Source organism: Musa acuminata, chromosome BXJ1-4, assembly GCF_036884655.1.
Source record: "Musa acuminata AAA Group cultivar baxijiao chromosome BXJ1-4, Cavendish_Baxijiao_AAA, whole genome shotgun sequence".
Taxonomy (NCBI): domain Eukaryota; kingdom Viridiplantae; phylum Streptophyta; class Magnoliopsida; order Zingiberales; family Musaceae; genus Musa; species Musa acuminata.
In genome coordinates, this window is record NC_088330.1 from 2662501 (window position 1) to 2679805 (window position 17305).

At 50.0% G+C, this 17305-nt stretch overlaps 2 protein-coding genes and 1 pseudogene across 2 annotated transcripts in view; 2 read left to right on the plus strand and 1 right to left on the minus strand.

Moving 5' to 3' along the window:
* Positions 1-1077, plus strand: part of LOC135641371 (cytochrome P450 CYP72A616-like) — a 2589-nt gene extending 1512 nt beyond the window's left edge. Inside the window, exons 4-5 of the mRNA XM_065156730.1 lie at positions 1-269; positions 342-1077. The exon at positions 1-269 is cut by the window's left edge and continues 116 nt beyond it. Of these exons, the coding sequence (XP_065012802.1) occupies positions 1-269; positions 342-779 (707 nt within the window). The 3' untranslated portion in view covers positions 780-1077. The remainder of the gene's footprint in view (positions 270-341) is intronic.
* Positions 1078-3761: 2684 nt separating this feature from the next.
* Positions 3762-5894, plus strand: LOC135641380 (cytochrome P450 CYP72A616-like; annotated as a pseudogene).
* A 1748-nt stretch (positions 5895-7642) lies between these two features.
* On the minus strand, positions 7643-8089 carry LOC135671992 (transcription factor PAR2-like). The gene has a single exon (XM_065180450.1). It carries the CDS (start codon positions 8087-8089, stop codon positions 7643-7645), a length of 447 nt encoding a protein of 148 aa, XP_065036522.1.
* Between the last annotated feature and the right edge of the window lie 9216 nt (positions 8090-17305).

Here is a 17305-nt window from a genome sequence, read left to right on the forward strand (position 1 = left end):
GCCAAGATCTCTTGGGCTTGTTGATGGAGTCCAATATCAAGCAATTCCAGGAGCATGGGAACAAGAAGGCTGGGATGACAATCGATGAAGTGGTTGAGGAATGCAAGCTATTCTACTTTGCAGGGCAAGAAACAACTGCTGTCTTGCTTACATGGACGATGGTAGTCTTAAGCATGCATCCCGAATGGCAAGAAAGGGCTAGAGAAGAGGTCCTGCAGGTCCTTGGGAAAGACAAACCAGAGTTCGATGGCTTGAACCGTTTAAAGATTGTGAGTGCTCTGCCATTACGCTAATCAGCTTTCTTTTAGGTAAATGCAGGGTCTAAACAATTGCTGTGGCAGGTGACGATGATACTATACGAGGTTCTTCGGTTGTACCCACCGCTGCTACTCATCCAGAGGAGAACATACAAGACGGTGGAAATCGGAAACGTATCGTACCCACCAGGAACACTGCTCGCATTGCCCATAGTATTCCTTCACCATGACCAAATCTTGTGGGGCGAAGATGCAAGCGAGTTCAAACCGGAGAGATTCGCACAAGGGATAGCGAAGGCGTCGAGAGATCAGATTGCTTTCTTTCCGTTCGGCGGGGGTCCTCGCGTTTGCATCGGTCAAAATTTTGCGTTGCTGGAAGCTAAGATGGGATTGAGTGCGATTCTTCAAAGATTTTGGTTTGAGCTCTCACCGTCGTATGCTCATGCTCCTCACAGTGTCGTCACGCTTCGACCTCAACATGGTGCTCAACTGAGGTTGCACAAACTCGGAGTCGTCCCGTAACAAGCAGAATCTCACTTGGGGGAGATTATGGTTCTGCGATGCTTTAATGCTTTAATGCTTTAATGCTTTAATGCTTTATCTACTGCATAATGTAATAGACTATTTGTAGTTTGGATTAGAAAAAGGAAGTGGTGTTTAATAATGAGGCTCTCCTCGTAACGTTGAGCCATGTTTTTCCAAATAATCTGCTTTCTTTATGTAAATTTATTTATCATTTCAAATTTACAGAAAAAAAAAACTTTATCACTTATCTTATGTACCCATACACATATTTAATATATTTAATTAAGTTCTCGAAGATTCATAATATCCAAATCCTTATGACATTATTATTGGACTTACAGTAGATATGATGTGATTAACGTATTAGCATTATATACATTTGATGTCTCACCGTTTTAATAGTCAATATTATGCATTATCCAACAATAATCCTATGTCTATATGTATGCATCATCGTATGAACAACATGATTAATTAACAAAACAGTCTAATATATGTTATAAGTAGTTATTGATAGAAGATAAAATTTTCTAAGGAAATTTCTGTATTCTGTTGAGGAAAATCTTCTATTCTGTTAAAGAAAATCCTTAAATAGGAGAGAGATATGTTAATATATTTTAAGTTTTTTTACTTCTTCAATAAAGTTTCTTTAATAACTATTCTTATCTTCTATACATAGGTACACCTAGGTATAATCAATATTGACTTGAGCATCGAAGATGTATTATAGGGTTGAGAGTCTAGCTTGATGAGATTTCTTAAAGATTGACTTGAAAAAAAATCATGTAATGTCACGATCCAAGTTTAATAGGTTAACTGGCCTATCAACTTTGTTTAATCTAAACCACTAATCAAAATAGTTAAACTAGTACACTCACCCTGTATGTTTCTTTGACATATTTTTCAAAGTATCTGCTTATCTATTCCTATATGTTCTTTATTTTATGAACAATTCATTGAAAATATCAAATATGATTATACTCTTGAACATCTTAATATTGAGCAGCTTATATATAACTTTTGAGCAGCTTATCTTAATAAGAATCTACTTCCTTATTAAGTATACTTTTAATGAAAATATATATATATATATATATATAATTTTTGCATCCATACCTTACACCTTGATTTTTAGGTCAAATGATTTGTCATCTCTTCAACATGGATATATTAGTCACTTACGGAACCTTATAGCTCACTCTATTGATATGTAATTTTTTTAATTTTAATTTGTCACTCACCCTAATGTTAGGTTTGGGTTGAGACGGTAAAATGTTAGAAGATTTTGATAAGTCTTTGCTGATTTGATATGATATTGTTATAAAAATATACTTTGCTTATAATATTATTCAAACAAATATGAATTGATATTATAAAGATTATAAGATCTCTCATATTTACAAGCTTAGAATGTGAAGTTTGAAGTTTTGTATTGATATGAACTTATGGTAAATAATTGATTTTATAATTATAGCAAATCTTACTCTTATGGGTTTATAGGTAATTGTTAATGATTTTTGAGTTGCTTTTAGGTTTTATAGAATTATCAAGTGATTATAAACTATACATATATGTGTATAAAAATTTATTTTTTTTGTGTCTTCAAATTTTATCTTGGATAGTGGATTTGGCTTGTGAATGGTTGATAAAAATTGTTTGATTTAAGATAGATTCATACTTCTTAAAAATTGTTTTGGGAGTACGACAAAGGTGTAATATAATTATCAGGTAAGGTAATTTTGTTTACCTTTCTTTTTAGAAAGCTCAGATATAAAAATAAATTGAGGAACATAGGATTTAACCTAATTAATTTTTACCAAAATTTAAAGGTAAGTGTTTTACACATGACAACCTAATTTATACGCGAGGACGACGATAAGAGACAAATACTAAAAGAATATTTTGCTCATATCTAAAAATAATTTTTTTAATAAATTTTTTTATAAAAAATCATCGAATCATTCAAATCGAGATTAATTATTATTTATCAATATTACTATATCCTTATTGATTACTGACTTGAGCATCAAAAATCTCATTTGATCACGAGCGCTTAAAGATCGATTGCATAGCGTATATTCGAGTTAACCTGAATTTTCAAGTGAGTGTTGAAATCTTTCGTCGATCATATTAGATTTAGATTTCTTACGCACACTACCTCTGAATCGATATTTTTTCCTAATAACAACTAAATTATTGATACAGAATTTTTATAGCATTTCTGGACGCTAGAATTAAAGATAGACTGGATGAGTCTCACCTTGAAGAGAAGAGAAAGCTCGGAATGATTGCTCAACTAAACAGACACTGGATAGACTAGTGGTCACACCATTAGAACCGGAGAACCCCTCATCATGTACACAAGTTTCAGTTTGAACCGGCATTGTTAAGATAGAGACGACGAGAAAGAAACAAAGTGTGGTGGTCCGGCTGTTTATTCCTTCCATCGCACGCGGCCTGGAAAACCAGCGCCAATGGCGACGGTCGCGACGACTGGAGTCACGCTACCCCGAGATCAACCGGTTCACCATGAGATTAGCTCGCGCTACAGGAACTAAATCCACCACCGGAACGCTGCAGCCTTCTCCCGTGTTCCTCCCTGCTGCAGTATCCCATGGGGCTTTCTGTGTCGGCGGAGGGGCTGTGGAGCTTGGGATGGGTGCTGCTCTTGGCCTGCGCGGTGTGGACGCTGAACTGGGCATGGTGGAGGCCCAGGCGACAGGAGCGCTTGCTCCGGGCGCAGGGACTCCGAGGCACCCCTTACCGCTTCATCCGCGGCGACATCAAGGAGGGCCAGGAGGCGCTCTCCAAGCCCATCCCCCTGTCCCACCACATCATCCCTCGCGTCGCGCCTTTCCTCCGCGCCGCTATGAACGAATTCGGCAAGTGCTCTCGGCCGCCGCTGTCTCACTCCCCCTTCTCCCTCTTTTGCTTTGCCAACTCCCAGTGTTTCAGCAAGTTGTTCGATTCTATCGGTGACTGATCGATAGATTTCTAAACCTTTCGCTGTGTTATGTTCAATTCGGCGTCTCAAACTCAGGCAAAACATTCTTTACCTGGTTCGGGCCTGTGCCGCGGGTGATGATCATGGACCCGGAATTGGTGAGGGAAATCCTATCGAACAAGTTTGGTCATTTTGAACGAGCAAGTCAAAGCCCCCTCGGACGAGCTGTAGCTTCTGGGCTTATAAGCTATCATGGGGGAAAGTGGGCCAAACACCGGAGGATTCTGAACCCTGCTTTCCATGTCGAGAAGTTAAAGGTAATCAATCCATGATCCATGGTTCTCCACTTAGGACACATCTCAATTCTAGCTTGCGGCTCATACGATTTTAGATCATTCAAATGCCTCTTGCTTTGTTGTAATTCGCAGCGAATGTTGCCGGCGTTCTCTGCTTCTTGTGGTGATCTCCTCGGCAGATGTGAGAATTTGGTCGGCCAGGAGGGATCCTGTGAATTAGATGTTTGGCCTGATCTCCAAAGCTTCACTGGAGACGTCATTTCACGCGCAGCTTTCGGTAGCAGCTATGAAAAAGGTAGACGAATCTTCCAACTTCAAGTTGAGCTAACTCAACTTGTCTTTCATGCCATCCAGAGGGCGTACATCCCTGGTTACAGGTGATTTCCTTCTCTCCCAAGTTTCAGTTGAAGAACAAAGACTATTCGCTTGCAGACATTCGAATTTTTGCATTTGCCACCATTGCGAGATCTGTTTTGTTGCTGATAGTTGCCTGCAGTGCAGATTTCTGCCTACCCCACAGAATAACAGAATCAAAGCGATTAATAGAGAGGTTCGATCACTTCTACGAGGTATAATAAAGGAGAGACAGGAAGCTATGAGAACTGGCGAAGCAACCAACAATGACCTGTTGGGCTTGTTGATGGAGTCCAATTTACAACACTTCCAGGAACATGGGAACAAGAATGCCGGGATGACTTCTGATGAAGTGGTTGAAGAATGTAAGCTATTTTACTTTGCGGGACAAGAGACGGTTTCCACATTGCTAACATGGACAATGGTGGTGCTGAGCATGCATCCTGAGTGGCAAGTAAGGGCTAGAGAAGAGGTTCTACAGGCCTTTGGAAAAAACAAACCGGACTTTGATGGCTTGAGCCACTTAAAGATTGTAAGTATTGTTCCTGCATCAAATTTGAAGAGTACACTTCCAAATGTTTGTCTCTGAGTTTTGATTGTGTGATCTGAACTAATTATGTTACTTATTAGCATCCTGCTTTCTATAAAATCCAAGCATTAGTCAATGTCCATCTCAAAATGACATTACAGTGCTACATTACAGAAAACAAATTGTTGTATCAATTCTCAGCCTGTTCTTTATAGCATTTGCATGTTTCGAGTAAGATGTACTTGAAATCTTTTGCAACTATAGTATTGCAGATTTTTCTTGTTTCTGTCCCTTTCATCAGAACATATCATGTTAATCTAGCATCCAAACAATTGAGAATGAGAATGAAAGTATTATCTAAGTCCAAACTTTATTTGGCAGGTGACAATGATACTATATGAGGTTCTGAGACTATATCCACCAGCAATTCTGATACAGAGGATAGCATACAAGACGATGAACTTGGAAACATAGTTTACCCACCAGGAGTATTGCTCATGGTGCCCATAGTTTTCATTCACCATGACCCGGATCTCTGGGGCAAAGATGCAAGTGAGTTCAAACCAGAAAGATTTGCTCAAGGGATCGCGAAGGCATCTAAAGACCAAGTTGCATTCTTTCCGTTTAGCGGGGGCCCTCGGGTTTGCATTGGTCAGAATTTTGCGTTGCTTGAAGCAAAAACGGCTTTGTGTATGATTCTTCAGCAGTTTTCGTTTGAGCTCTCACCGGCATATACTCATGCTCCGCGCACGTTTGTAACTCTTCAACCTCAACACGGTGCTCAAATTGAGGCTGCACAAACTTTGAATCATCTTTATACATTGATCATTCTGTTGGTCAAGGACTTGGTTGAAATGATCGTTGCATATGAAATTGACTATAGAACAATCTTGTTGTGTAATATATGGTGATCATGTAAAAGTCATGTACATAAATAAATGCTAAAGATCAGTTATAATGCTAAGTCTGAGACATTCTATTTTGACTCATCAGTATCAAAAAGTTGTGCTAATATTGTAGAGAGGAATGAATGGTCAATCCCAGCAGCTTCAAAGGTGAGTCATTCTGTTCAAGGCTTGTTGGATCTGTCTAACAGAGAGAGATATCAGTGGGATATACTCTCATGCCCATGTATATGGAAATGCTTTCTTGATGCTACACTGCTTTTAAATTTGGAATTGTTCCAGGTCTTGTGGTTGAAATAGTAAGATTCTTGTTACCCATTTGAAAGCTATTTCTTCATTAATTGAAGGTATAATAAGAAATTTCATACAAATCACCTATACAAATTCGGTTGTCTTGCAGATGGGTTTTGCATTTGGCAAAAATGCAAGCAGCATAAGATATTTTTCTTTGTTTAGGCAAAATACAAATGAACAGTTGTCAAGGCCATGAAGAAGGGAATGTTACCATATCAAAGAACCTGTAGGAACGCCAACAAAGACTATGATCACTTCATGTATTTAGATTACCGGAAACTGGGCAACAATTTATCACAAGGCTATCCATTTAAACATAAGTAAAATCCACATTAATTGTCCGATCTGGTAATCATAAAACAGTAACAAAACATGATGTAGTGTGTCATCATCCTGTCTCGGAGAAATCTGTACGAGCGTAAGGGATCCCCGGGAACACTTACATGGCGGCCCGAGGCAAAAGAATAATGCGCCCATCGAGGGGAACACCCTTGCGGCTTGGCCTGGAGCGGAGAGGGAGGGAGTGAGACCCTCTTCGGTGAGATGCCTTACGACGGCGGAAAAGATCAAGACGAGAGAAAGCTGTGGTCCTACTCAGGCTTGAACGTAATGAGATTGTGAGACTATGAATCTTTCCGACCTTTTCATGCACAGCTTTTCCTGCTTCCCTCACCTTCTTGCCTTGTATGTTCGATGAGGTCCACTTCGAAGGACATGACTCAGTTGCCGGATGCAGACAGTGAAAGATGCCATGGTATTGGCTCTTGTGAGCTTCGGCAGTGGTCCTCTCGATGCTTGTTCTATAGGTTAAGGGAAGCCTGTCTTTTACCTACTTGTTAATTGAATGGGATATCTCGGTTTAGAACCCTATCTAATCTTCTCCTCGGGTTCGGCTCTGATATTAATTGGCATCACCCGACCTAATAAGAAAACTAAACTATTAATTGGCATCACTTCGAAGAACAAATTTAGGTGTCAGTTGACAAAAAATACAGAATATTGAATTTTTTTTTTCTTAAAATTATAGATGGAAATTAACAACGAAAGTACGTAGAAACTGTAGCTAAAGTTTAAGGAGTCATCAATTAATGAAAATGTTTACAAAAACGCAACTGAAATTTGCTTCAAAATTTTGATGATTATTGTTATAATATAACTTCTCGATATAATTTATCCAAATACTTAACAAACACTAAAAAAAATAAAAATAACTATTTATTGCCAAATCTCTCATTTTTATGGTTCTTAGAAGGAAGGAAATAAAAAGATGGGAGCAGCTCCAAATTCTGTATGGAATCAATTCGCCACCATTTTGTATGAATTATTCCATTCATCATCGTCATCAACATCTCATTTCGTTCATTTATTTCTCATAGCATTGTGATGTTACATGATACACGAAGCCATTTCACAGGTTGAACGTATTACTCCTGGTGACTTGTGGGTAGAGAGGGATGGATGTCTCCTATTATGAGTGAGTGAGTGAGAGAGAGAGAGAGAGAGAGAGAGAGAGAGAGGAAACATATCAAGAACAACTCTCATTTGCCCATCATCCTCTTCTCCCTCTCCAACCCATCAAGCAAGCATGACATGGCCCTCATCGCGCTCACCTGCCCCTGCAGCGCCTCGATGTAGTCGGCCGTCTCCTCGAACAGCCGCTCCAAGCCTAGCTCCTCTCCTCCAGGGACCAACCTCTGCAGTGCTCTTACCCGCGTCTCTATCTCCGCCGCGTCGTCCTCGATCTCCCTTACGCCCAAATCCTCGAACACATTTGACGAGGTCGACAGTGCCGCGTTCTTGCACCCGCAGCCAGTTATCCCTTCCCTCTGTAGGAGGCGCCGGCCGAGGGCGCGGCTCCAGTGACGGCCGCGGGAGGACCGAACGAGCCCCATCTCTGCCGCCATCTTTATCCGCTGACTTCTCTCGGCGAGGCTGGCATTGACATGCTTAGAAGAGAAGACAACATGGGTGCTGTGGTTGTCCATGGAATGCAAGTTATCTTGTCGTGCAGCAGGCAAAGACAGAGAGAGAGACACACACACACAGGTTGGGGGCATATATATAAACTAAGGAATCGGAGAGTAGTGAGGGATGGAAGATAACGTTGCTGGATTGGGATTTATGCTCAAAATAAATGTCACTTGCTGGCATTGGCTCGCTTAGATTCTAGCAGGAGACACTGTGCAGCAGAATGTGTTTTGTCGGGGCTTTTGCTGGGGCTAATGGCTGGGCTCAGTTGGTGTTCGCCAACTGTGTTTGGCATCTGGAAGTGCTCAACTGCATCATAAAGGGCGGAGAGAGAAGAGACAGAGAGAGAGAGAGAGAAGTACGTCATTGTTTACGTACTAAGCCTTCGCAGCTCGCTCGATGGATGTGATCGGCTTGTTTGCGTGGACAAATCTCATACCCTGTGTAAGTGCTCCCTCTGGCTTTCCGGACTTCACTCCCGTCCGTCCATGTGACTGCTATGACATCTCCCACATGATGGCCGCACAATTCACAGTTCAGTGTCACCCTCAACACCAACCCAATACCAATTCCGGCCTCCACATGCGTCGCTGAGGCCACGACAGCCGCTCGTCTGAATCCCAGCGGTGGAGGCAGACCTCTAACAAAGCCAAAGGAAGCGGTTCGAGACCTGCAGCCCGTATTAGAGACATGGCAGGCACATGCCATCACATGATGCCATGAACCTACCGCCCATGTGCTGCCGGGGGATGCAGGCACCGGCGGTGCTCCCTGAGCCGACGAGGAGGAGAAGGAAGAAGAGTGGGGTTTGAGCCGCGCGCCCGCGGGCGAGAGAACATGCATGGCGGCGGCGGATTCCATTCTATAATGCACACTGTGCATGTGGGCAGGAGGCCAAGCGACTGGCCGTGGTTTCTTGGTGTCTGGTGTTGTCGGCGAGATCTTTTATTGCTGCTGCTACGCTCCTTTTCGCGGTAGCTTCGTGCTTCCGGCCTGCTTCACCCGGTCTCCGTCCTCCATGGCAGGTGCTAGTGGATGTTGCATGTCAGATTAAGTGGTTTCGATCTCAGGGATGGTGAGATTCGGACTACTTCCTGTCATTTCTCGGCAAATGCTTAAACCCAAAGCACAGGAAACACAGATGTCTTTCGTCTTCTTGAAATCCGAAGCATGAAGACGAGACACTGGTTGATTTAACAGGTTCCTGATGATGTCTGTACACAACTGAGAAACGCTTTAACGAGTTGATGGCTCCTTAAAAAAGAAGTGACCATTGAGTGAGAGAGATTTTATATGATAAAAGAAAGATTTTCTCCGCTGTCCGAGATTTCCTCAACCAAGTGTGCTTTTTTGTTTTATCCTTATAATTTCATTCTTCATTCTCTTGTTCTATCGTGATATCAGAGCGATGTTCTCCTCTTTGAGTCTTTCAATCTCACCCACAATCTCACCCATCAGCGTTTTTCAACCTCACCCATCAGCTTCACGTCAGGCCATGGAAACTGCTGCTGCATCATCATCAAACCATTGAAGTCACTGACCCTCTGCTCCTCTGCTCCAGATCTGCTCTGCTTCCGCGCGCTGGTCCATCGACCAGCTCTTGGCCTTCTCCCTCCAATGCCTCCGCCACCGCTGTCCTCAACTCCGACAACATTATCCTCACTGCTTCCGAGAGGACCTTATGGGTGCAGGCCTCCTAGCAGCCAGCATCCTGCTCTGCCTTGGAGGATCAGACATTTTTAAATCAATTGGCTAATTGATTCTCCCTCAAAGACTTAGGACCATTGAGCTACTTTCTGGGAATGGAAGCAACATTTACATCCTCCGGTCTCTTCCTCTCTCAAAGAAAGTATATTCAAGACTTATTATCAAAGACAAATATGCAGGATGCGAAAGTAGTTGCTACTCCTCTCTCTACTGGTGAATCACTCAAATTATGTGATGGTAGCCCTACTACGGACTCAACTCAATACCGGCAAGTACTTGGCTCCTTACAATACTTGGCTCTCACCCGTCCAGATATCTCATTTGCAGTCAATAAATTGTCTCAATACATGCACCAACCTTCTGCCATACATTAGTCTGCGGTTAAACGAATTTTGCGATATCTTAAAGGGACCCTTAATCATGGTCTCTTTCTCCGCAAAACAACTCAACTTCATCTCTCCATGCCTTTGCTGATGCTGATTGGGTGGGAAACTGTTAGTGTAAACACCTTTTTTTCTTAGCCGTGACCCGGGAGGTCGTCTCGGCTCGTTCGGGGGTCCGAATGGCGGGGATCTCCCTGGGGCGATGCTCGTCTCCACCGGGGTGGTCGGGTGCGGCCTCGGACTCGGGGCGATGAAGCGACTTCCTCCGGGTGGGGACTCCTTGCCTGCGTGTCCTGAACGGGAGACCTCAGCTTGATACCTGCACAAAGGTCGGGTCGGTTCGACCCGACCCCTCCGACGATCAAGTTAGAGAGATGAAGTGGCGGTTGTTCTGGGCGTCCAGTCTGCCCTCTTCCCTCTGGCTCGAGGACGTTTATAGGGGAACTCGGCATTATCGGGCGCGCCATCCCGTCGGTCGGGGCCGTATCTCTGATGGCGTCCAACATCGCCGAGGATGTTGCGTATGGGATCGGGGAATCGCAGGGCATGGGCGAGCTTCAACCGCTACCTACTTCTGTCTCGTCCTACTGTGCTGGGTTGACTGAGGGGCTGTGGGCTCAGTGAGGCTGACGTCCGGACGCAGACCGTTGCCCTCGTTGCTCTCCCTTGGGCGCTGCGCCTGTCCACGTGCGGGGGGCGTTGCCGGGAGTGGGGTTTACCATTTTTTGCCATATCATATCCCCCCCCCTCCCAAGGAAGCCATGGCTCGGCACCGGACGGTGGGGATTCGAGGCGTGGCTTTGATCGGTAAGCGGCAGTGTTCTTCGTGGTTCACGATTGAGGCACAGGTCCGGGGCAAGTAGGCCACGCTGCGTAGGTGCTTAGTGCGGCATGAGGTCGGGGAATGTGTCTCGGGCGTGTTGGCCGCGCCGAGGATGTGGTCTCGGGAGCATGCGGCCGAAGGGCACGTCTCAGGAACATATGGCCGAGGAGCACGTCTCGGGCGGGCTGGCCGCACCGAGGATGTGGTCTCGGGAGCATGCGGCCGAGGAGCACGTCTCGGGCGGGCTGGCCGCGCCGAGGAGGTCTCGGGAACATGCGGCCGAGGGGCACGTCTCGGGCGGGCTGGCCGCACCGAGGATGTGGTCTCGGGAGCATGCGGCCGAGGAGCACGTCCCAAGCGGGCTGGCCGCGCCGAGGAGGTGGTCTCGGGAACATGTGGGCGAGGAGCACTTCTCGGGCGGGCTGGCCGCGCCGAGGAGGTGGTCTCGGGGACATGCGGCCGAGGAGCACGTCTCGGGCGGGCTGGCCGCGCCGAGGAGGTGGTCTCGGGGACATGCGGCCGAGGAGCACGTCTCGGGCGGGCTGGCCGCGCCGAGGAGGTGGTCTCGGGGACATGCGGCCGAGGAGCACGTCTCGGGCGGGCTGGCCGCGCCGAGGATGTGGTCTCGGGCGCATGCGGCCGAGGAGCACGTCTCGGGCGGGCTGGCCGCGCCGAGGAGGTGGTCTCGAGGACATGCGGCCGAGAAGCACGTCTCGGGCGGGCTGGCCGCGCCGAGGAGGTGGTCTCGGGGACATGCGGCCGAGGAGCACGTCTCGGGCGGGCTGGCCGCGCCGAGGAGGTGGTCTCGGGGACATGCGGCCGAGGAGCACGTCTCGGGCGGGCTGGCCGCGCCGAGGATGTGGTCTCGGGCGCATGCGGCCGAGGAGCACGTCTCGGGCGGGCTGGCCGCGCCGTGGAAGTGGTCTCGGGGACACGCGGGAAGATCGTCGTTCTTATCAGACGTCGGAGGGGTCGCAGTGGCCATTCTCCGTGCTGTTCCCCGCAGCGACCTTGGGTCCGCATTTATGATGGGGTGTTCGTTGGCCTTCCCTGGTGCGACGAGCGAGTGTGCGGATGAGCTGTTGGCCGCTATGGGGAGACGAAGGGACGTCTCTCCTGGCGGGGCTTTTCCTATATAAACGGCGCACTCGGCCCGTTTCACGATTCTGGTCGCTGAGTCTTGGACCTCGTCGCCCTTTCTGTCATCACATCCTCTCCTTTCCTACGCCGTCACTCCCCAGTTGCTCTTGTTCGTCCCAAAGCCGGTAAGGATGCCCCTCTCGCCTGTCTCTTCATCTCCGTCCCCTGATAGAGTCCGGGAGCGCACGCCTCCGCCCTCCGCGGACGAGGAGGCGGCGCGAGCCCTTGAGGCTCTAATGTGGCCGCACGACCTCGACTCGGCGGTGAGCGGGTCGTTGCTGGAGAAGCTCCGGGGGCGTTATCACATCCCGGAGGAGTTTGTTCTGGTCGCACCTGACCCGGGGCAGCGGTCGTACGACCCGGTGCCTCGAGGTTTCGCGCTGACCCAAGATGCCCTAAAGGTTGGGTTGCGCCTTCCCCTTCACCCCATCATCGTCTCCTGCCTATCTCTATGGCGTATTTCGCCTTCCCAGGTGGCGCCTAACTCATGGCGGTACCTGGTAGCGTTCTTGGGGGAATATTACTATGCTAACATCACCCCTACCCGAAACCTCTTTCTCTCTTGTTTTCGCCTTCTCAAGGGGCCGGGGGGCTATTTCGTGTCAGCCCGGGCTGGCTTTCGCGTCGGGGGAGCCCCTTCGAATAACAAAGGGTGGAAAGGGCGGTTTTTTTACGTTAGCTGGCCGAGGGATTGGGGCTTCGGAGTTCGGTGGGCGGTGAGGGTGATAGATAACACAGTCCCGGACTTGAACGACGAGGAGCGTCGGGACTTGAAGAGGCTTCGGGCAATCCTTCCCGGTTCTCAGGCCATCCGAGCTATGACCGAGGAGTGGCTAGCCGATGCGGGTCTTAGCCCGGCTTTCGGGGGTATGTTTGTAGAGGGTGTTCTCTATGCCTTGTTTGTTTCCACAGTTTGTGATGGTTTGCTTGTCTCCTTTGTAGGAATGAAGCTCCTGTCCCTCCGTGGTGGTCGCTCCTCGTCGGCTTCTTCCCCGCGCCAGTCCGCTGCTTCCTCTCTGCGTTCCTCAGCCGACCCGTTGCTCGGTTCGGCGGGTGCCCCATTAGAGATCCCAGAGGGACGTCCGTCAAAGAAGGCAAAGACGACGGGTCCCGGGAAAGCCAAGGCGGGGACAACTCCTTCAACAATCGTGGGCGCCAAGCGGACCACTCGGGACGAGGGGCCTTCCCGAGTTGAAGGGCCTAGCCAGGGGACGGCCGGGAAGAGGTCGAGCCTGCCCACGGTGGATGATCTGTGCGGGCTACGCACGGGGGCCGACGAGCCCCTATGGTCAGCGGTGATGGGCGAGCTTCCGCCGGGGGAGGCTTCCGACCCGCTGGTTGCCCGATGGAAGGGGCTGTCCCGAGGGGACAAGGTATGGGCCGGGGGAGATCCCTCGGCTGCCTTTCTTCGAGGCGTGCTCCACCCCGACCTGGCTCGGGACCTATACACCCTGCCTTCGGAGACCATGCTTAACAAGGCGGGGAGGTTTCTAACACTGGTAAGCGTTTTGCTAACTCCGGGCATCCCCGCGACTGCGCGCTGACCCTTATTTTCCTGTGGTAGGGCCTCCACTATTCGACGGCGCTAATGGACCGAGTGCGCGACGCTGGCCAGGCAATCTGGGACCTCAACGAGCGCAACTCCGAGTTGTGCCGCCAGCTAGAGGAGATTCGGGCTGGGTCGGGCCCTGAGGCGGTAGCGGCCGCGGAAAAACGAGCGACCGATTCCGAGGAAGAGGTGGCGCGCCTTAGAGCAGAGCTCGAGCAGTCGGGCGATTCAGTCAAGGAGCTCCAGGAGTTACTCCGTTTGGATCGGGCCGAGCTCCGCCTGTTGAAGTTGGAGGCGCTTGGTCTCACCAAGAGGGCGGAGAAGGCCGAGGCCGAAGCCCGCGCTGCCTCCGATGCGCTGGCCGAGGAGGTTCGCCTCCGTCCGTCGAAGGACAAAGAGGCGATTGAAGCCTACAAGAGGTCCGAGAACTTCGAGCTCGGGCTGACCCGAATGGGACGAGTATCCTACGAGTATGGATACAGAATCACCCTGGGTCGCTTCTGCTCATGTCCTCCTGGTTCCGAGGTGGAAAAGGACCCGTTCGCCTCTCACCCCGTGGATCTGGAGGTGGACATGCCGGAGGACGTGCCATTCGACGATCGCCCGAAGACTCCAAGAGAGTAGTGAGGGTCGTTTTTGTATGTCGGGGTCGAGGGTGCGAGGGGTTTCTGCATGGGTTTTGGCTTCTGTATCCCCTCCTTTTTAATAAAATGATCTTCTTTTTCATTTTCTGTGTTTGCGTAGTGCCTACATCTTCAGACGAAGTATTTCCTAAGGTTCTGTATGTTCCAAGTCCGGGGCACGGGGTCGCCATCCATTGTTGCGAGTCGGAACGTCCCTGGTCGGGATACTCCGATGACCCGATAGGGTCCTTCCCACTTCGGGGTCAGCTTCCCCCTTGCTTGGGTTGGGCGGCTGACCTCGATTTTGCGCAGGACCAGGTCCTCTAATTTTATTGATCGGGGTCGTACTCTCCGGTTGTAGACCCTCGCTACGGCTCTTTTGTAAGAAAGAGCTTTCTGGTGTGCGTTGGCCCGTCTTTCCTCGAGTAGGTCCAGGTTGGATCGGAGCCCTTCTCTCGAGGCCTCTTCGCTGTGGTCTGCCGTCCGCGGAGTCGGGATGGATACTTCGGATGGCAATACGGCCTCGGTCCCGAACGTGAGGCTGTAGGGAGACTCCCCGGTCGGGGTCTTCGGGGTAGTGCGCATCGCCCATAGGACGCTCGGGAGCTCGTCGATCCAAGCCGATCGGGCAGTGGATACCCTTCTCTTGAGGCCGTCGACGATGGACCGGTTGGTTACCTCAGCTAGCTCATTCGCCTGGGGGTAAGCCACCGAGCTGAACCTCAGCTGAATTTTGTGCTTGGCGCAAAACTCTTGGAATCTCTTGTCGGCGAATTGAGGTCCATTGTCGGTGACGATAGACTGGGGCAGGCCGAACCGAGTTATAAGGTTTCTCCACACGAACCTTTCCACTTGTGACTCCGTAATGGTCGCTAGAGGCTCGGCTTCGACCCACCTGGTAAAGTAGTCCACTCCCACGATGATGTACTTCCGCTGGCCGGAGGCGGGTGGGAGAGGCCCAAGTATGTCCAGTCCCCATTGCGCGAATGGCCAGGCACAGTCGACAGGGGTGAACAGGACCGCCGGCCGTCGGGCGGTGCGGGCGTGCTCCTGGCACGAGCTGCACCGCCGCACGAAAGCTTTCGCGTCCTGGCGCATGGTCGGCCAGTAGTACCCCTGTCGGAGTATCTTGTGCGCTAGGGCTCGTTCGCCTATGTGTTCCCCGTAGGCCCCTTCATGCATGTCGGACAGAATGGTCCGAGCTTCGTTCGGCTCTAGGCAGCGTAACAAGGGGCGCGAGAATGACCGCTTGTACAGCCGTCCTTCCTCTTCGATGTACCATGCCTGCGTTCAACGCAAGCGTCGAGCCGTGGTTTCATTGTCGGGTAGGGCCCCATCCCGCTTGAAGCGCAGCATCTCCTGTACCCAAGTGGCCGGCGCGCCGCCCGTGACCGTGGCGACAACCTCTATGGCTCGGTGGGGGAGCACTTCGGTCTCGGGTTGAGCCCAGGGGGCCGAGCCGGACGCCCATTTTGCCAGGGTGTCGGCTCGCTGGTTCTCGCTCCTGGGAACATTCGACAATTCAAAATGGGCAAACTTGGTGGCAAGGCTTTTTACCTGTGCCAGATATTTCACCATAGTCGGGTCCCGGGCTTCGTATCCGTCGTCGAGCTGCCTAGCCACCAGCTGTGAGTCGGTGATGACGCGTATGTCGGTCACCCGCATTTCCAGTGCCAACTTGAGCCCCGCCAGGAGAGCCTCGTATTCTGCCTCGTTGTTGGTGGCCCTGAACCCAAAGCGGAAGGAGCGCTCGATCGAGCGGCCGTCAGGTGTCACCAGCACCAGCCCTGCTCCAGCGACTTTTGCGTTGGCCGACCCGTCTACGTGGAGGGTCCACGTCTCACGCGGTGGCTCGAGTTCCTCGCCTGTGCTCGGGGTCAGCTCTGCAATGAAGTCTGCCACGGCCTGGGCTTTGATGGCGGTCCGGGGTATATACTGTATGTCGTGCTCGCCGAGCTCCACTGCCCATTTGAGGAGACGCCCTGCAACGTCGAATTTAGACAGAACAAGCCGGAGCGGCTGGTCAGTTATTACCTCCATCGGGTGGGCCTGGAAATAAGGGCGGAGCTTTCGCGCCGACAGAACGAGCGCCAGCGCCAGCGCCAGCTTTTCGATTGGCGAGTAGCGTTCTTCTGGCCCGCTCAGCATGTGGCTGACATAGTAGACCGGCAGTTGGTCGCCGGAGTTTTCTTTGACCAGAACCGAACTGACCGCGTGCTGGGAGGCGACGAGGTAGAGACTCAATTTCTCCCCAGGGGAGACTGAAGCGAGTCAGGGGAGGTTGGCCAGGTGTTGCTTCATCCGCTCGAAGGCCCTCTCGCATTCCGTCGTCCATCGGAAGTTCTTCGGATCCTTCAGGGCCTGGAAGAAGGGGAGGCAGCGATCTCCCGATCGGGAAAGAAAACGTGATAACGCGACTAGCCTCCCGTTAAGGCGCTGCAGGTCTCTGATCGTCCGAGGAGGCTGCATGTCAATGATGGCCTGTATCTTTTCCGGGTTGGCGTCAATCCCTCTCTCATGTATGATGAATCCGAGGAATTTTCCCGAGGTCACGCCGAAGGCGCACTTGGCAGGGTTGAGGCGCAGGCCGAACCTTCGCAGGGTGTCGAATGTTTCAGCTAGGTCGGAAGGATGGGCCTCCGCCGTTCGGCTCTTTACGATCATGTCGTCGACATATATCTCCATGTTTCGTCCAATCTGGTGGGTGAATATCCTGTTCACCGTCCTCTGGTAGGTCGCCCCGGCATTTTTCAACCCGAACGGCATGACTTTGTAAAAATATACCCCTTGCTCGGTGAGGAAGGCTGTGTGTTCTTGGTCTTCGGGTGCCATCCTGACCTGGTTGTACCCGGAGAATGCGTCCATAAACGAAAGACGGGCGTGGCCGGCCGTGGCGTCAACTAGCTGGTCGATCTTCGGTAGGGGGTAGCAATCTTTTGGGCAAGCATTATTGAGACTGGTGTAGTCAATGCACATCCGCCAGCTTCCATTAGGCTTTTTGACAAGGA